General features: G+C 37.2%; 1 protein-coding gene across 3 annotated transcripts in view; it reads left to right on the forward strand.

Annotated features, from left to right (window-relative positions):
• The window catches only part of LOC113060649 (alpha-(1,6)-fucosyltransferase-like), an 82308-nt gene extending 79157 nt beyond the window's left edge, over positions 1–3151 (forward strand). For all 3 annotated transcript variants that reach the window (XM_026229740.1, XM_026229738.1, XM_026229739.1), the window contains one exon: positions 1780–3151. In XM_026229740.1, coding sequence (XP_026085525.1) covers positions 1780–2112 — 333 coding nt within the window. In that variant the 3' untranslated portion in view covers positions 2113–3151. The remainder of the gene's footprint in view (positions 1–1779) is intronic.
• The last annotated feature ends 10637 nt before the right edge of the window (positions 3152–13788 follow it).

Here is a 13788-nt window from a genome sequence, read left to right on the forward strand (position 1 = left end):
TGACTGTTCCATAAGCCTCAATTTCTTGTTACTCGTTTTTAAAACATTCTTTTAGGGATAGGGATTTTGGTCATTTCTTTTTTCTACAGTCCACTCTTAAGTTAAACTTCAGCTTTTTTATTAGACACACTCATATTCTTCAAGTACTCTCTGGTGCAGTGCAGATTTTGTGATTTGTGATTTTATGATGTCTGGCAATCATTAGTTTTGCAGATCCAAACGTTTTACTATCGGCAGAAAGTCTGGCCCATTTATTCTAGCCAGGAATCGCCCACTTCACACTGTGCAATGTTTGGCTGTTGATTTTGGCTGCCAAAATTAATTGCATTAAATACTATTTGTACATTACAGAGCACCAATATTTGATTGTTTAGTGTGACATATTCATTGCAAGAAGACTTGCATTACATTTATGATCAACATTCTCAATCTTTGACATAAAAGATGTTGATCAAGATCTCACTCAGTTTATATTGTAGAGCAAGGGGCAGCCAACCCTGCTCTTGGAGGGACTACGTTTCTGCAGACTTCCGTTCAAACCCTGCTCTATCCTGCCTGTTATTTTCAAGTAGACCTGAACAGTTTGATAACCAAGTTCTGGTGTTTCATTAGGGTTGGAGTTGAACTCTGCATGAAGGTAGCGCTCCAGGAACAAGGTTTTGCTACCCCTGTTGTAGACTTTACCATTCAGCAATCATAAAGAACCATAAAAATCATACAGCGTGCCCAGCTTTAGAAAGGCATCTTTTTTGTCCAGTGACTCCTCTGAATCTATCATTATACCAGCCTGATCCATTGAAAACAACATCACAATAGAGTGATTAAAAACTTCCAGAAAGGCCAGCCAGTCAGATTCAAGCTTCCCATTTTGAAATCTGAAAGCTCTCATATGCTCTAGACTGTTCATGATCAGTCTGTAGGTACTTTGTTCTAATAGTCCTTAAAGGTGCAACAGAAGATCTTGGAAAATGGTACGTTTAGCCTGATAGCACAGAAAGCTAACGCCACACCCTCCCTGCAATTGCCGTACAAAGCCACGCCCTCTGAACGCATTTACGCTCACAGACCAGAATACCAGAGACAACATTACTACAATAGGCCACATCAGCGGTTCCCATTTCCAGTCCATGTTCCGAAGTGAAGTTAACCCCTGCTCAGGGAGGAGGGAGCAATCAACACTGTGTAGGGTCATATCGAACAACAGTTCATGCACGTAGCTCACTTCTAACAAGCTGGTTATCTGTATCGCGAGGACTGGAATTGGGAACCGCTGGGCTACATCATGTATCATTCACCAGTGAGAAAACTTTAAAAGTACTACAATATCAGGAAGGAAGATCGTCTTGTTGATGTTTGTCATCCATTCTCGCTCTGTCTGCACAAACCAGGTGCGCAGAGGATTGCAGAAACTTACGTAGGCAGGCGGTACGAAAGCCAATTAAAATGCTCAGAAGGAGCGTTTTGATTGGACGAACATATCTTGGTCCTATGCCTTCCACAGAATATCTGAATACAGATAAATACATCTAGACCACTTAACTTAATGATTGCTATCGGGGTGTGAAGAGACTTTAAATCAGCATAACAAAAAATGTCTCTGAAGACAATCACCTATTGCGCCTTTAATCTTCACTTCAGCTCTTCACTTTAACCATTGTAAAGTCCATTCATCTTTGTCAGGTGCACCTGCTTATTCTTTCGACTCTCCTCTGCTCAGAATAATCTGCTTAAAAACAGCTTGTGAACCTGTGTCTTTGTTTTCATTCCCATTGTGCGCAGGTGTGTCGAGTGGCCTACGAGATCATGCAGACTCTCCACCCAGACGCCTCCTCCTTCTTCTACTCCCTCGATGACATCTACTACTTCGGGGGGCAGAACGCCCACAACCAGATCGCTATCTACCCTCACCAGTCACGCAACAGCGACGACATCCCCCTTGAGCCTGGAGATTTGATTGGCATTGCAGGCAACCATTGGGATGGATACTCCAAGGGAATCAACCGTAAAACGGGCCGTACTGGCCTCTACCCCTCTTATAAAGTCAAAGAGAAGATTGAGACAGTGAAGTATCCCACATACCCAGAAGCAGACAAACTTCTTAAGAAGCCGTAGACTGAGACAAAGGCAGTGCAGACACTCTTATTAATGAAATGAGGAAACCCTGGACCACCCAGATGGGAATGCACTTTGTGTGTGAGTGTATGAATGTGTTCGTGTACGTGTATCTGTGTGTGTGTATGTGTTGACTAGGGGTTCTCCACAGGGTTTTGGGACACATACTTAACTCTGGTGCTTGGACTTTGAGTCCCCCTGAAATGGCAATCAGGGTTGTGGAAGACGAAAAACAAAGAGGATGAACCCAAGGCAACAGAAACAGAAGGCACTGTACTGTAGGTACTTTCTAATTAATCTCCGGGTAATGAAGGGAACTGAATATGTTAATTTAAGAACACAACTGGAAGAAGTGACTTTGCGACACCAAACTTATCATGACAAAGGAATCATAAACCCGGATTACTCTCGTCCTCCTTTGCTCTTATACCTCCTTGTGCACAATGATGGCATCCTTTACTCTTAGCCTCACTCAACTCGTTTCTCTCATGCCATCACTACGCCAACTGACACTCCTCTTCACACCCATGAGCTATTAATTTCCACTGCCATACTGTGCTTTTTAATGTGACTTATGCTTTATTTTCATAGTAAGGTTAATCGTGTGTGTGTGTGTGTGTGTGAAGTGTGTGCGGATTGGAAAACGGTGCCTATCAGGGCGATTGACTCACTTTTTCAGAAAGAGTTTTGACTCTGGAGCCTTACGGACCAGCCTTTCCACGCAGATTTACACTCTTCCCCTCCTCTCCACCTAGTGTCTTATCCACAACCATGTGTCCATTATGTTTTTTTAAGAGATCATTTCATGTTATTACATTTTAAAATACAAAACAGATAAGAAAATGTCACTTAATATGAAGGTAATGATACTAATATTATTATTGATGATGATGAAAAGAGAAAGAATAATTATGGTAACAATGGCACTTGCTGTCATTATACATTTTAGTTAATCATGAAGGAGTTGTTCATTGTTCTATGTTTGCGGGCATTGTCTCTTTGGTAAGCAGATCAAATAAACTTGATCAACCAAACTGGGTTTCTGTGTGTGGGTGTGTGTTGGGTTTTTTTTGAGGACAAATGAGGAATTGAGGGGGGGTAATCTGGGGGGTCCCATATATATATATATATATACATTTGTATATCCTAAATTCACACAGTAGCAGAATATGTTGTCAGTTCTGTTTTAGAGCTCTAAATTCTGCTGTTCACACACAGTTTACTTATAATGTAAACTATAGTCAAGCCCATATTTTACAACCAAACTGACTACCTGAAATTTTAAGGACTCACAGTCACGTTGTTGATAAATCTGTGTCCAATGCCAGAGCATATTAACATAAAATGTGTAAAATGGAAAATATTTCGTTTCTATTAAGTACACTGTTACATTTTATTGTTCTTTATTTGTCAGTAAAACAAAATTTCTACTCATGTTATAGCCAGAATTAAGAAGGTAATATTGTCAAATAAGGTTTAGTACATTCTCACTGATTATGAATTTGTTTATTTAGCTATGTATTCTATTCTCATAACTTTGGATTCCATTCCGCCGCCCTGGTCTAGAAGTGCATTGCATGATATATTAGTGCAGGGTTAAGTCATAGATAATGTTAGCATAAAAATACAGTAACAGTCAAAGGAAAACCTCCACCATGTTAGCAAAACAAAACGTGTGTTAACATGTGCCTTCTTATGCAACTCTATTACCATGGAGAGGTGAGATTTCCAGTCCTGTCGTCAATTAATAATAGATTTGTGTGTGTGTGTGTGTGTGCATCACAGCCCAAATTACAGCTCTGAAACTGAGTCGAGTTCCCAGCGGTGGCCTAAACAGACGGTACGTTTCTCAGAGGTGTTCCTGAACGCACAGGTCACACGCTGCTCTCATTTATTAAACCACAGCACACTCGGAACAGGTATTTGAACCAAACTGCTATTTACATTTATTTATTAAATTGACCAATGAACTGCACATGCTTATAAATATAACAAATAAAACAATGAGCGTCCTCTCCCAGCAGGACGTCATGTTGTTCTTGGAGGCTGCTATCAGAAGACTGGATCTGTTGTCGGGTTCCTCAGTATTATGGCCTGATTCCAGCACAGATAAAACTGGGCCTTGCTGTAAACACCGATGAAATGTCTTAGACATGAATAGTTTAGCAAAAACGAGAAGTTTGACAGTGTTTTACTGCCTTTATGCTTGTGTATGTATGTCTTTCTTTCTTCTGTGGAAGCCAGAATGTCAATAAAAAAATTCCTAAGTATCATATTAGTGGCTCATATTACTATAGAAGCCATGTGATAACTTTGAGGAACAGACAGAGATTGGATTTCATAAAGATCCATTCACATCAAGAATGACAATTATAAAGATAACTATAACATTAACTATATTTGCATCCACCAATGCATGATAACATTCTGTTTATAATAAGCAAGAGCTGTAGTTATGTTATCTGCAGCTCTTAAAAGCAGGATGGATTCTGATTGGTCTGATTGCTCAGTGATATCAGTGGTATAGTGACAGATCTTTTCTTCCATATTGTAATGTACATCAGAGTGAAATGTAAAATGTATAGTGGGAACTTGGTTTAAAGGCAGATCTGAATGTGAGCTTGCAGTGAATTAGAAGAAAGGGCAAAATAAATGATTGGAGAAGTCTGGTATATACAACAACAATCTGTAGAAGCAGGAGTTGAAGAATTGCCTCCAGTATAGATTTTCTAGAATGATTAGCGTCCTGTCTGCCTGGAGCATCAATTAACAGCCAAAGACCCCCACATCACATCACCCTCAGTCTCTCTCTCGCTGGCGTTAGTTTGCATGTTGGCTGCAACAGTGTGTCTCTGGTCCTCTAGCGTCTGGGTTCTTAGCTCTGTTAGCAGCTGGGCTGATCTGATAGCTCGGGTGATTAAGAGGTTGTGTCTCTGCCGCGACACGTCGAGAAATTGCAGCACGGCTCTTATCTCTTCCCACGGTAAACGTCTTTACTTTTACAGCCGCTCCTCGCCTCTCCCTCTCCATCTGTCTTTTTCTGCTCTAGATGCAGGACTATAGAATAAAGATTTGAATGGAAGTGGATACAGTATAATTCCTTCATAAATCAATCACGACTCAGTTACTGAATGTCAATGTGTGCTTAAGGTAAGCCTTTACAGGCCTGAATGCTTAAGACAAAAAAAGGGGTTTGAATTTTATCATAGTAATTTGTCCGTTTTTATTTTAATTTTTTAATGTAGACATTTTCTGTTGGAAGCTTTGACTTCCACAATGTCAAACTGGGGCTGTTTACTTTTATTTAGTTAGTTTTATTCATAATTTTTTTTGTACCAACAGCAAATATGTTTTCAGCTCATTGTCTGATGAAAAATAGCAGCAAACTCCTCATCCATGTTTTCTGTTGACATTTGATGTTGCTAAATGTGTGAGTTTGTCTGATAACTGGGGATCATAACCACAATCTAGAAGCAAGAAATGTAGCCTACGTTTTAAGGTGACGACCTTCTGTCTTGTAGCATGGGCTTGAACTAATCAGATTAAAAGAACATCCAGGGTTAAATACAAAGTAAGCTCTGTCATCTCATCTCTAACATACCGTAGAAGTTCATTTTGATTCATCGCTCAATTTCTTTTTACTTCGTCATACTTTACTGACAACAAAAATATATATATATATATATGCATTCTTGTAGATAATCTTTATTTGAAGGATTCAGGATTAATTTTGTTAAATATATACTGTAAATAAAAGATGGCAACCTGTAATTATTACTTTAAAGAGCCTGATTTAGTTCTTTAGTTTTAGTCAAAATCGTTTGATGGAACATAAATGTGCTCAAAGTTGAAGAAACACCCTACTACATTTGCTATAATTCCCATGTATGTAATTACAGTTCTTTCTTCAAAACAATACAGCAGTGCCTGTTTGTTTCCCAGGCCCTCAAATGAAAGGTTGCCATGCTTTTTTCCAGACACAAACCCTTTCTAAACCAGTCCTTAACTGACCTTCATCATACATATGAAGCAGTTTCGAGATTCTCTGGCATGTCTCGAAATGATGTCTGTGACCCCAGCAGCTTTTAAATGGTGAAACTTCCCCTTTCGCTTTCAGCCAAGTGGCGGCGCGTCATATGGATGCTTTGAAATGACAAATGACTTCGTCAGCTTCATAAATGAGAAATCACTGAACCACATCAGACAGCAGATGGAATCCGTTACTTTAAAAGCTTTTCGGAGGATTCTGCATTGAGAAGAAGTAATTGTCTGTCATTTGTGCTGTCATTAAATGGACTGTGTACGCTTGTGCGTGCACGGCAGCATGTGCTGAGACAAAGATCTGTTTTCTTTTCCTTCATTCAAGTGTTCAACCAATATTCCATCTGTATGAGGTCTTTTGCCTCCCCAGCAATGCTGCTGTAGTTCTCTGAGCATGAGACACTTTAATTCAAGGGTTTTCAAGTGGGCACTGTAGGGCGTCTGCAGAAAAAAAAAGTGTAATATACTGCATTTAAAGAATAAGTGTTGTAAAATTTCATACAAAAAAAAAAAAAAAAACATTGTAAAAAAATATTAGAAACATTATAAAAGGCTAAGCACTGGCCATGACCTAGTCCAGCAGTCAGTGAATGAGAGGAGAGGAGAGTGTGAAAGAGTCGCTTCTCTCTCTGGGACTGCGGGTCATCTGCTGTCATTAAGGTGTCACTCTCTGACACTTGAATAAATCTGTGGTGAAAGCAGAGGAAGAAAAAGTGTATGGAGGAACTGTGCTGCTTTTGACAGCAGAGAAAAAAATGAGTTGGATAAAGAGGTAAACAAAGCTGGAAAGGATGATGGGTGAAAGAAAAGCCCTCGGGAGGAGATGTGGATCCTGAGGGGATTATTCCACACTCCTCAATACATAAATGGTGCTGGAACAGACAGGCATTCAGGACTTCTGCTGGTTTATTTATTTGTTTGCCAGCAGTAGTCTATGGTGTGTTGTAGGGGTTAATAATCTAGATTGGTTTTTGAAAGGATGTCGGTTAAATCCATGCAAGGGTTTATCCTTGAGGTTTCACCCTTGTGTCCCTGAGCAAAGTACTTAACCTCATGTTACACCAGCAGACCTGACCCACTAATACATCTCCTGTTACTGGCTTTAGACAAAAGTGTCTGCTACATTATTATTAGATCCTTTTTGTACTTTGTCCCTGTTATATATATAAAAAAACATATTAATTATTGTTATCAAGCAAGCAAATATATAAACAGGCATTTTTAAATACATTAAAAGGTGTTTGTTTATTTTTGGCCTGTCCCACCTTTGAGATCTGTACCTTCTGCATTCACCAGACTGTTATCAGAGTAAAAAAAAAATCCAGAAATTATAGAAAATTTATTATTTATGTGAAGTAAATTGCCATTTGTTAAAATATATTTAGGCAATTTTTTTGTAAAAGGGTTTTATATAAAATGTGTATGCAATAAATACATTTCTTCATATATTTATTTTCAATATTTATGTATATGTATATATATATATAAAAGTGTCTGCTAAATGCATAAATTGAATTTACAATTTTATATATATATATATATATATATATATATATATATATATATATATATATATATATATATATATATATATATATATGATTTCCATGTTACTTTATAAAGCATTTGAAGCACATTTTTTAAAATGAGAACTATTAGATATACAGTATTAGATAAACTAGCATCACATCTATAATAAAATAACATGTAAACATGAAAATATATGAAAATATAAATTATAGATTATATAAAAAATAGACTAAATTAAACAAAAAAAATTGATAAAATAATAACAAACAAAAAAATTGCGGGAAATGAAATGTGTCTGGCCTTTAATGATGTTCAGAATTTCTTTATGTCCATTAATAAGTACTGATTGAAAACAAAGTGGAAAATATAGTTTTGAATATACAGGAGATTTTGCCTTTAATAGATTTGATTGTACAAACACGGCAGTGTTCAGGTTCTCCAGAGATGTGTTTCCTGATGGACTGATGAAACATTTGCACCCTGACTCTTGGAGATTGTGTAGCAGTCTTTCAATCTGATTGGAGCTTGTGGTTTGTATTAAAGTTTTCCAGTCTTTTGTGAAATATGCAGGAGAGACGACAGACTGTGGGAATGTGGTTTGTGGCTGAAATCTGTCATGTTGCACCATGACGCTGCTTTTTCTTCTTCCCTATGATGTCTCCTCTCCTCTGCCCTCCCTTCTCCTCTCAAGAAACTTTCTGTATTGTCTGATTTGCCTAATTTTAGTCCAGTTTGTTTTCTCATTTTACCTCTTTCCTAGTTTATATTAATTTTGTTCAATACTTACCTGCCACATCTGGAGTCATTCTCACCTGTCTGTGTGTGTGTGTGTGTGTGTGTGTGTGTGTGTGTGTGTGTGTGTGAACTGTAATAAACAGACCTGTGTGAAAGCTTTGTCCTTGGATGAAAAGTGAGAATGAGTTGTTTGTGACAGAGAGTGATGGAGCAGTGGAGAGGGAATAGTCCCTGAAAGCTTGATTTCCCAGGGTCCTCTCTGGTTCAGCTGCTGTAACTGCAGCCTGGTTAGAGCTGAATAATAAGTCTGTTAAAACGAAAGAACCTGTGTGAAGGTGTGTGAATGGCTCGGTGGGCAGCTGGAGGTTAGCTCCACTAAAAGAAAGGGTTTCATTATCATTTCATTTCCCATTTAATTTTGAAGAATCCTTTTGCGACTCTTGTTTTTACATTCCTCCCCTGCGAGAACATCCCATTCCCATATGAAAAATAAATATGGTAAGTGTTCTGATGGCAGCATGCTGTGTCATCTCAGTGCTGTCATTCTGGACTCCTGATGAAGATTTCTCTGGTTTTGAACTGTAGATCAATTGTGTTTCTCAGGTTTCTCAACTTGTTAATGGTGGATAAGCAATAGATATTCTAGCTTGCCTGTGTGTGCAGGTTTGAGAGGTTTATGAATAAACCGGTAAACATGCCTACAGGAAAAAGAAATTACAATTGCAAACTTTGTAATATCTCAGCCGTTTCTCCTAGCAATGAGATAATATGGGGATCTAATGGAGACCTTTTAGAATAAAATATATTCACTTTTATTCTGCATGTAAATATACACTTCCATTATACATTGATGAATGGAAGGTTTAAAAGTGACATTTATAAGTTTTTATTTTTTCGAAAAATGTTTATCTGCTACTTTAAAATAAGTAGAAGCAACTGTTAATTTGATATTTATGATATTCCTACCAAAAATGATAATTGCATATTTTATTTCCGTAAAAGGAATGCAATGCATTGTGTTCACTACAGTAAATTCCCAACACAATTTTTATTTTAACTGATTAACAGCCTTATTTTTTTTCTTTTATGTGAAACATTTGAGATGAAGTTGAAACTTCACTGTGAACTCCACCAAGTTTTCTGAGCTATGAAAGTGATAAAAAAAATCATGTGGGTCCTAAAGTTTCACAGTGATGCTGTATATAGGATGACGGTGTCTGTAAAAACGGTTATTTGAAGTGCTGACAGTAATGATGCTTGTGAGCTCGTGTACAAGTTCACCAGCATAGTTTTTGTGTGTGTGTGTGTGTGTGTGTGTGTGTGTGTGTGTGTGTGTGTGTTTGTGTGGGTGTGTGTGTGTGTGGGTGTGTGTGTGGAGACTCTTTCGGCACAAGGCAGAGTATATCTAGCAGTCTGAATAATTTAGAGGAACATAGAGGTTCGCTCTGAAAGATTCTGAAGACTGACACGAGTTTTGAGGATGTGCTCATCGTGTATGTGGATTTGTGCGAGCTCCCTGTGTGTGAAGCAGTGTTACGGGTTAACGAACTAAAACTAGAGACACTTAGAACATAACTACATGCCTCAAAAGTGTGACAGCAGTTCAGCTCAAAATACTGTCCCTTTACAGTAACAACTCACAAGTGGCTTTTTCAGTGACAAAAACACCCTGAAGTCTACATTTTTAATTAAAGCTGTGACTTCCACGGACAGAAACAATAGCGACCGCTGCTGACTAGCATGTCTAGCAATATGTGTTGTAGGATATGTGCTATGCAATTTATATACAACCATTTTTCTTCTAAAATGGTACTATTGTGAAATATTATTACAATTGAAAATAACCAACCATTACTTCAGTCTTCAGCATCACAAGATCCTTCAGAAATCATTCGTATATTCTGATTTGATGCTCAAGAAACATTTCTTATTGTTATCAATGTTGAAATCAGTCGTGCTGCTTAATATATTGGTGGACATTTTTTCAGGATTCTTTCATGAATAGAAAGTTCAAAAGAACAGCATTTATTTGATATAGAAACCTCTTGTAACATTATAAATATATATACTGTAAATATATTAACTGGTTTGATCCGTTTAAAAAGACATTCAAAACATTCCTCCCTTGCAGATTGTTCAACAATGCCATACTCGTGTGTTTCGATGATGGGAGATGCCCTTGAAGACCTTGAGATGATATGTTTGATTTCTGCTGTAGAAATGTGTGGAAGGACAGGCTTCTTGTTCTTCTTTCTCCCTTCTCCTCCTGCTGATCAGAGACGAGAGGGCTTCATTCTGATGAATATTTGATGAGTCTTGTGTTCTGTCAATCTGACGATGAAGCTCACTCTTTGGGCTCAACTCATAAAGATGTTCTTTGTGTCGGGGGGGGAGGGTGATAAAGGAGAAGTGAGCTGTCCTTGTGGTAGAGGCTATGATAAAATGCTGACTTGAAGCACAGAGACCTCGCGAGACCCTTTCACAGCCAGAGAGAAGACTCCGCAGACCTCCTGTGGTTTCTGTGTGTCTTACTCATCTTTTAAAACAGTTTGTACTTGGAAAGATATTGTACGTTCCAGAACTCTCCCGTCCAAAAAGACAGCATTGTACTCTACTTACAGTATGTGATTCCCACCACAAAGAAAGGATTTTTAAATTTGCTTTACAACTTTCTTTACAATTTTGGGCTTTACACTAAGGTTTCTTTTGTTAGTATTAGTTAACTGCAGTTTTACACAGTTTACGTGAACTAGCAATGCAAAAACATTTATTTGTAACACTGAATTTATTAAGTAAAATTTGGTGAGACTTTACAGTAAGGTCCCATAAGTCAATGTATTAACTAACATTCACAATTTTGATACAACTTTAGATTTTTATGATGTATTTGTAAATGCTGAAATTAACATTAATAATTCTAAAATAGTGGTTTACATTAATTTGCATTTAATGATTTAATGTTAACAAATGAGGTGTTATTTGTAAATTGTTGCCAATGAATTTGCGATAGACATTGTTTCAGCAGCTTTTTAGATATATTATTATATATTATAAGTTTATAATATTATTATATCTTATAATAATATAGTTGTTTACATTTTGTGATGACACTCAAGCAGTTGAGATATTTTATATAGCAGTGGTTCCTAACCACTTTTTTTTTTAAGAACAATTATTCCCAATGTCCCAATATATGAGGGATTCTAAGTGAGTTTTCTCAACCTTAAAAAGACATATAAATTTATCAAATCTTATAGCACGGGAAGATTTAAACAAGATTATAAAGTCTGTCTGTTCATATAATGTAATGGAGCTGAGATAACAAACTTTTGTTTTAATAATTAACAGTTGTATTTTTATTAACTAATGCTAACAGAGTTTAATAAAGAGTGTCATAAATGTATCGCTCATTGTACTGCTAACAAATGCTAATAAATGCATTTACAAAAATTTTCTTTGCTATTATTATTGCTGTATTTACAAAAATAACATTTGAAAATTATACAGCTATAATGTGACTCGTCAATCTTAAACACATTTTTGCTGGGAAGCAATGGCACATGATGCAAAGCACATGTAAAAACGGTGTTTATGCAAAAACGGCAAAAGATGTGGCTTGGAAAGAGAGAGTAAAAAATGGTCTTGTCCAAACTAAATTACAATTTTATGGTACAGATAGCCTTGGCTAACATTAGAACATTATAGTTACAAAACTAATTTGACCCTTTTAAACTACTCTAAACTAGTCTCAGTACACTGTGTGCTGTGTAATGTGCCGCATTTTCTTCAAATTAAACTGTGGTGATGTTAGACAAAGTTGTTCAACAAGCACAAAAGCTTCATTTCGCATGATAAAATCACTCGATGTTCATTTCTGCCGGGCAAACGGACAGAGAAAATGGGGTTATAATTCTAATTAACGGAGCTAGAGTACATCCGCTCCAGCAGAACATAAATAAAGGTCACAGATTACTTTACACAGATTACACAGATAGTTCTTCAGATAATGAAGTTGGCGGTGCAGAACTTTGCCTGTTTCAGTGTTCAGTTTGGAAGGATCGTACAGGCCTAAGGTTGACAAACTGATAGTGAATATTCTGCTTAAGATGATTTATTATTTCGGTGATGTGTTGCAGTGGCTACAGCTTAAAGCTAGTGATCAGGAGGTCACTGGTTCAAGATTTGCAAGGAGCCTGATATGAGCTGGGTCCGTGAGCAAGGCACTTAACTCCAGATTGAGCCAACTGGGTTTTCATTTTAGATAAAAGAGTCAGTGATAAAAAAAAATGACAAATCTACTAGTTTTATTTTTTTTTATTGAGTTTAATTGAATGATACCATGTCGTGTGATTATTAAGAAAAAAGTATTTTCCTTACACCTTCAAATATTGTGAATGTACACAAAGTATCTTTAAAAAAAAAAAAAAAATACTTTTAAGTAGAGTCACATTACATGATATTTTACAACATTGCATACAGTGCTGGGGGATTTCAAGGGTCATCTCTATGACATAATTTCCTATATTATTTATTTATTTATTTATCATGAATTAGTAACATGTCAGTTCAATTCACAAATTAATTTAATTCAAGTTCATTTGCATAGGGCTGGATCTGGTTTGTCCAGTGTTGATGAAGCAGCTTAAATGGACTTGTTTACTCAGCTGACACAAACACCACGATCCATCACGTTCCCAACCGACAGAGAGAAAGGACAAACAAAGTGTCTTCCTCGCCTCCGTGGGGGGAACTTCTTTGCCAAGTTGAGACAGAATCCAATCACCAAACCAATGCTGACACTCAGCGTGCAGGAGCTCTCACTTTGATGAATAATTCCTCTGAGTTGACATATGTATGAGGACACACACACACACACACACACACACTCAATTTCAGCAGCTGTTCCAAGCGTCTCATTCCCGATGTAGTGAACTGAGGTAGTTCTACAAAACATATGGACAGAGAGACACTGTGAGGAGATGATGAAGCTGTCTTTCTCCCTCTGTTGCCATTGCACCACACACAAACACATGCACAGACGGAGTGTCTCAGCCAGCTAAATCTCTAACTGGAAATCTAGTGTCGCCAGACGTCCCGTTTTTGGTGGCCTGTCCTAATTTTGTATTTTGCGTTCACAGCATCTTGCCAGTTGAAATAATACCTTATGTGCTAAAAACAGAACATTATGAACAAAAAGTGTTTAATTATTGTAGTCTATACAGTGTTTAATTGAAATGAGATCTTTATTTTCAGTTTTAATAGAAATGAATAAGAAACACATTGACCAGAAATGGAAATTACAAAAATTATTATCAGGTTCATTGACCGTTGAACTAAATCCAAGGTATTCAGGACCCAGACATGAAGCAG

The sequence above is a fragment of the Carassius auratus genome, chromosome 42 (genome assembly GCF_003368295.1).
Source record: "Carassius auratus strain Wakin chromosome 42, ASM336829v1, whole genome shotgun sequence".
Taxonomy (NCBI): Eukaryota; Metazoa; Chordata; class Actinopteri; order Cypriniformes; family Cyprinidae; genus Carassius; species Carassius auratus.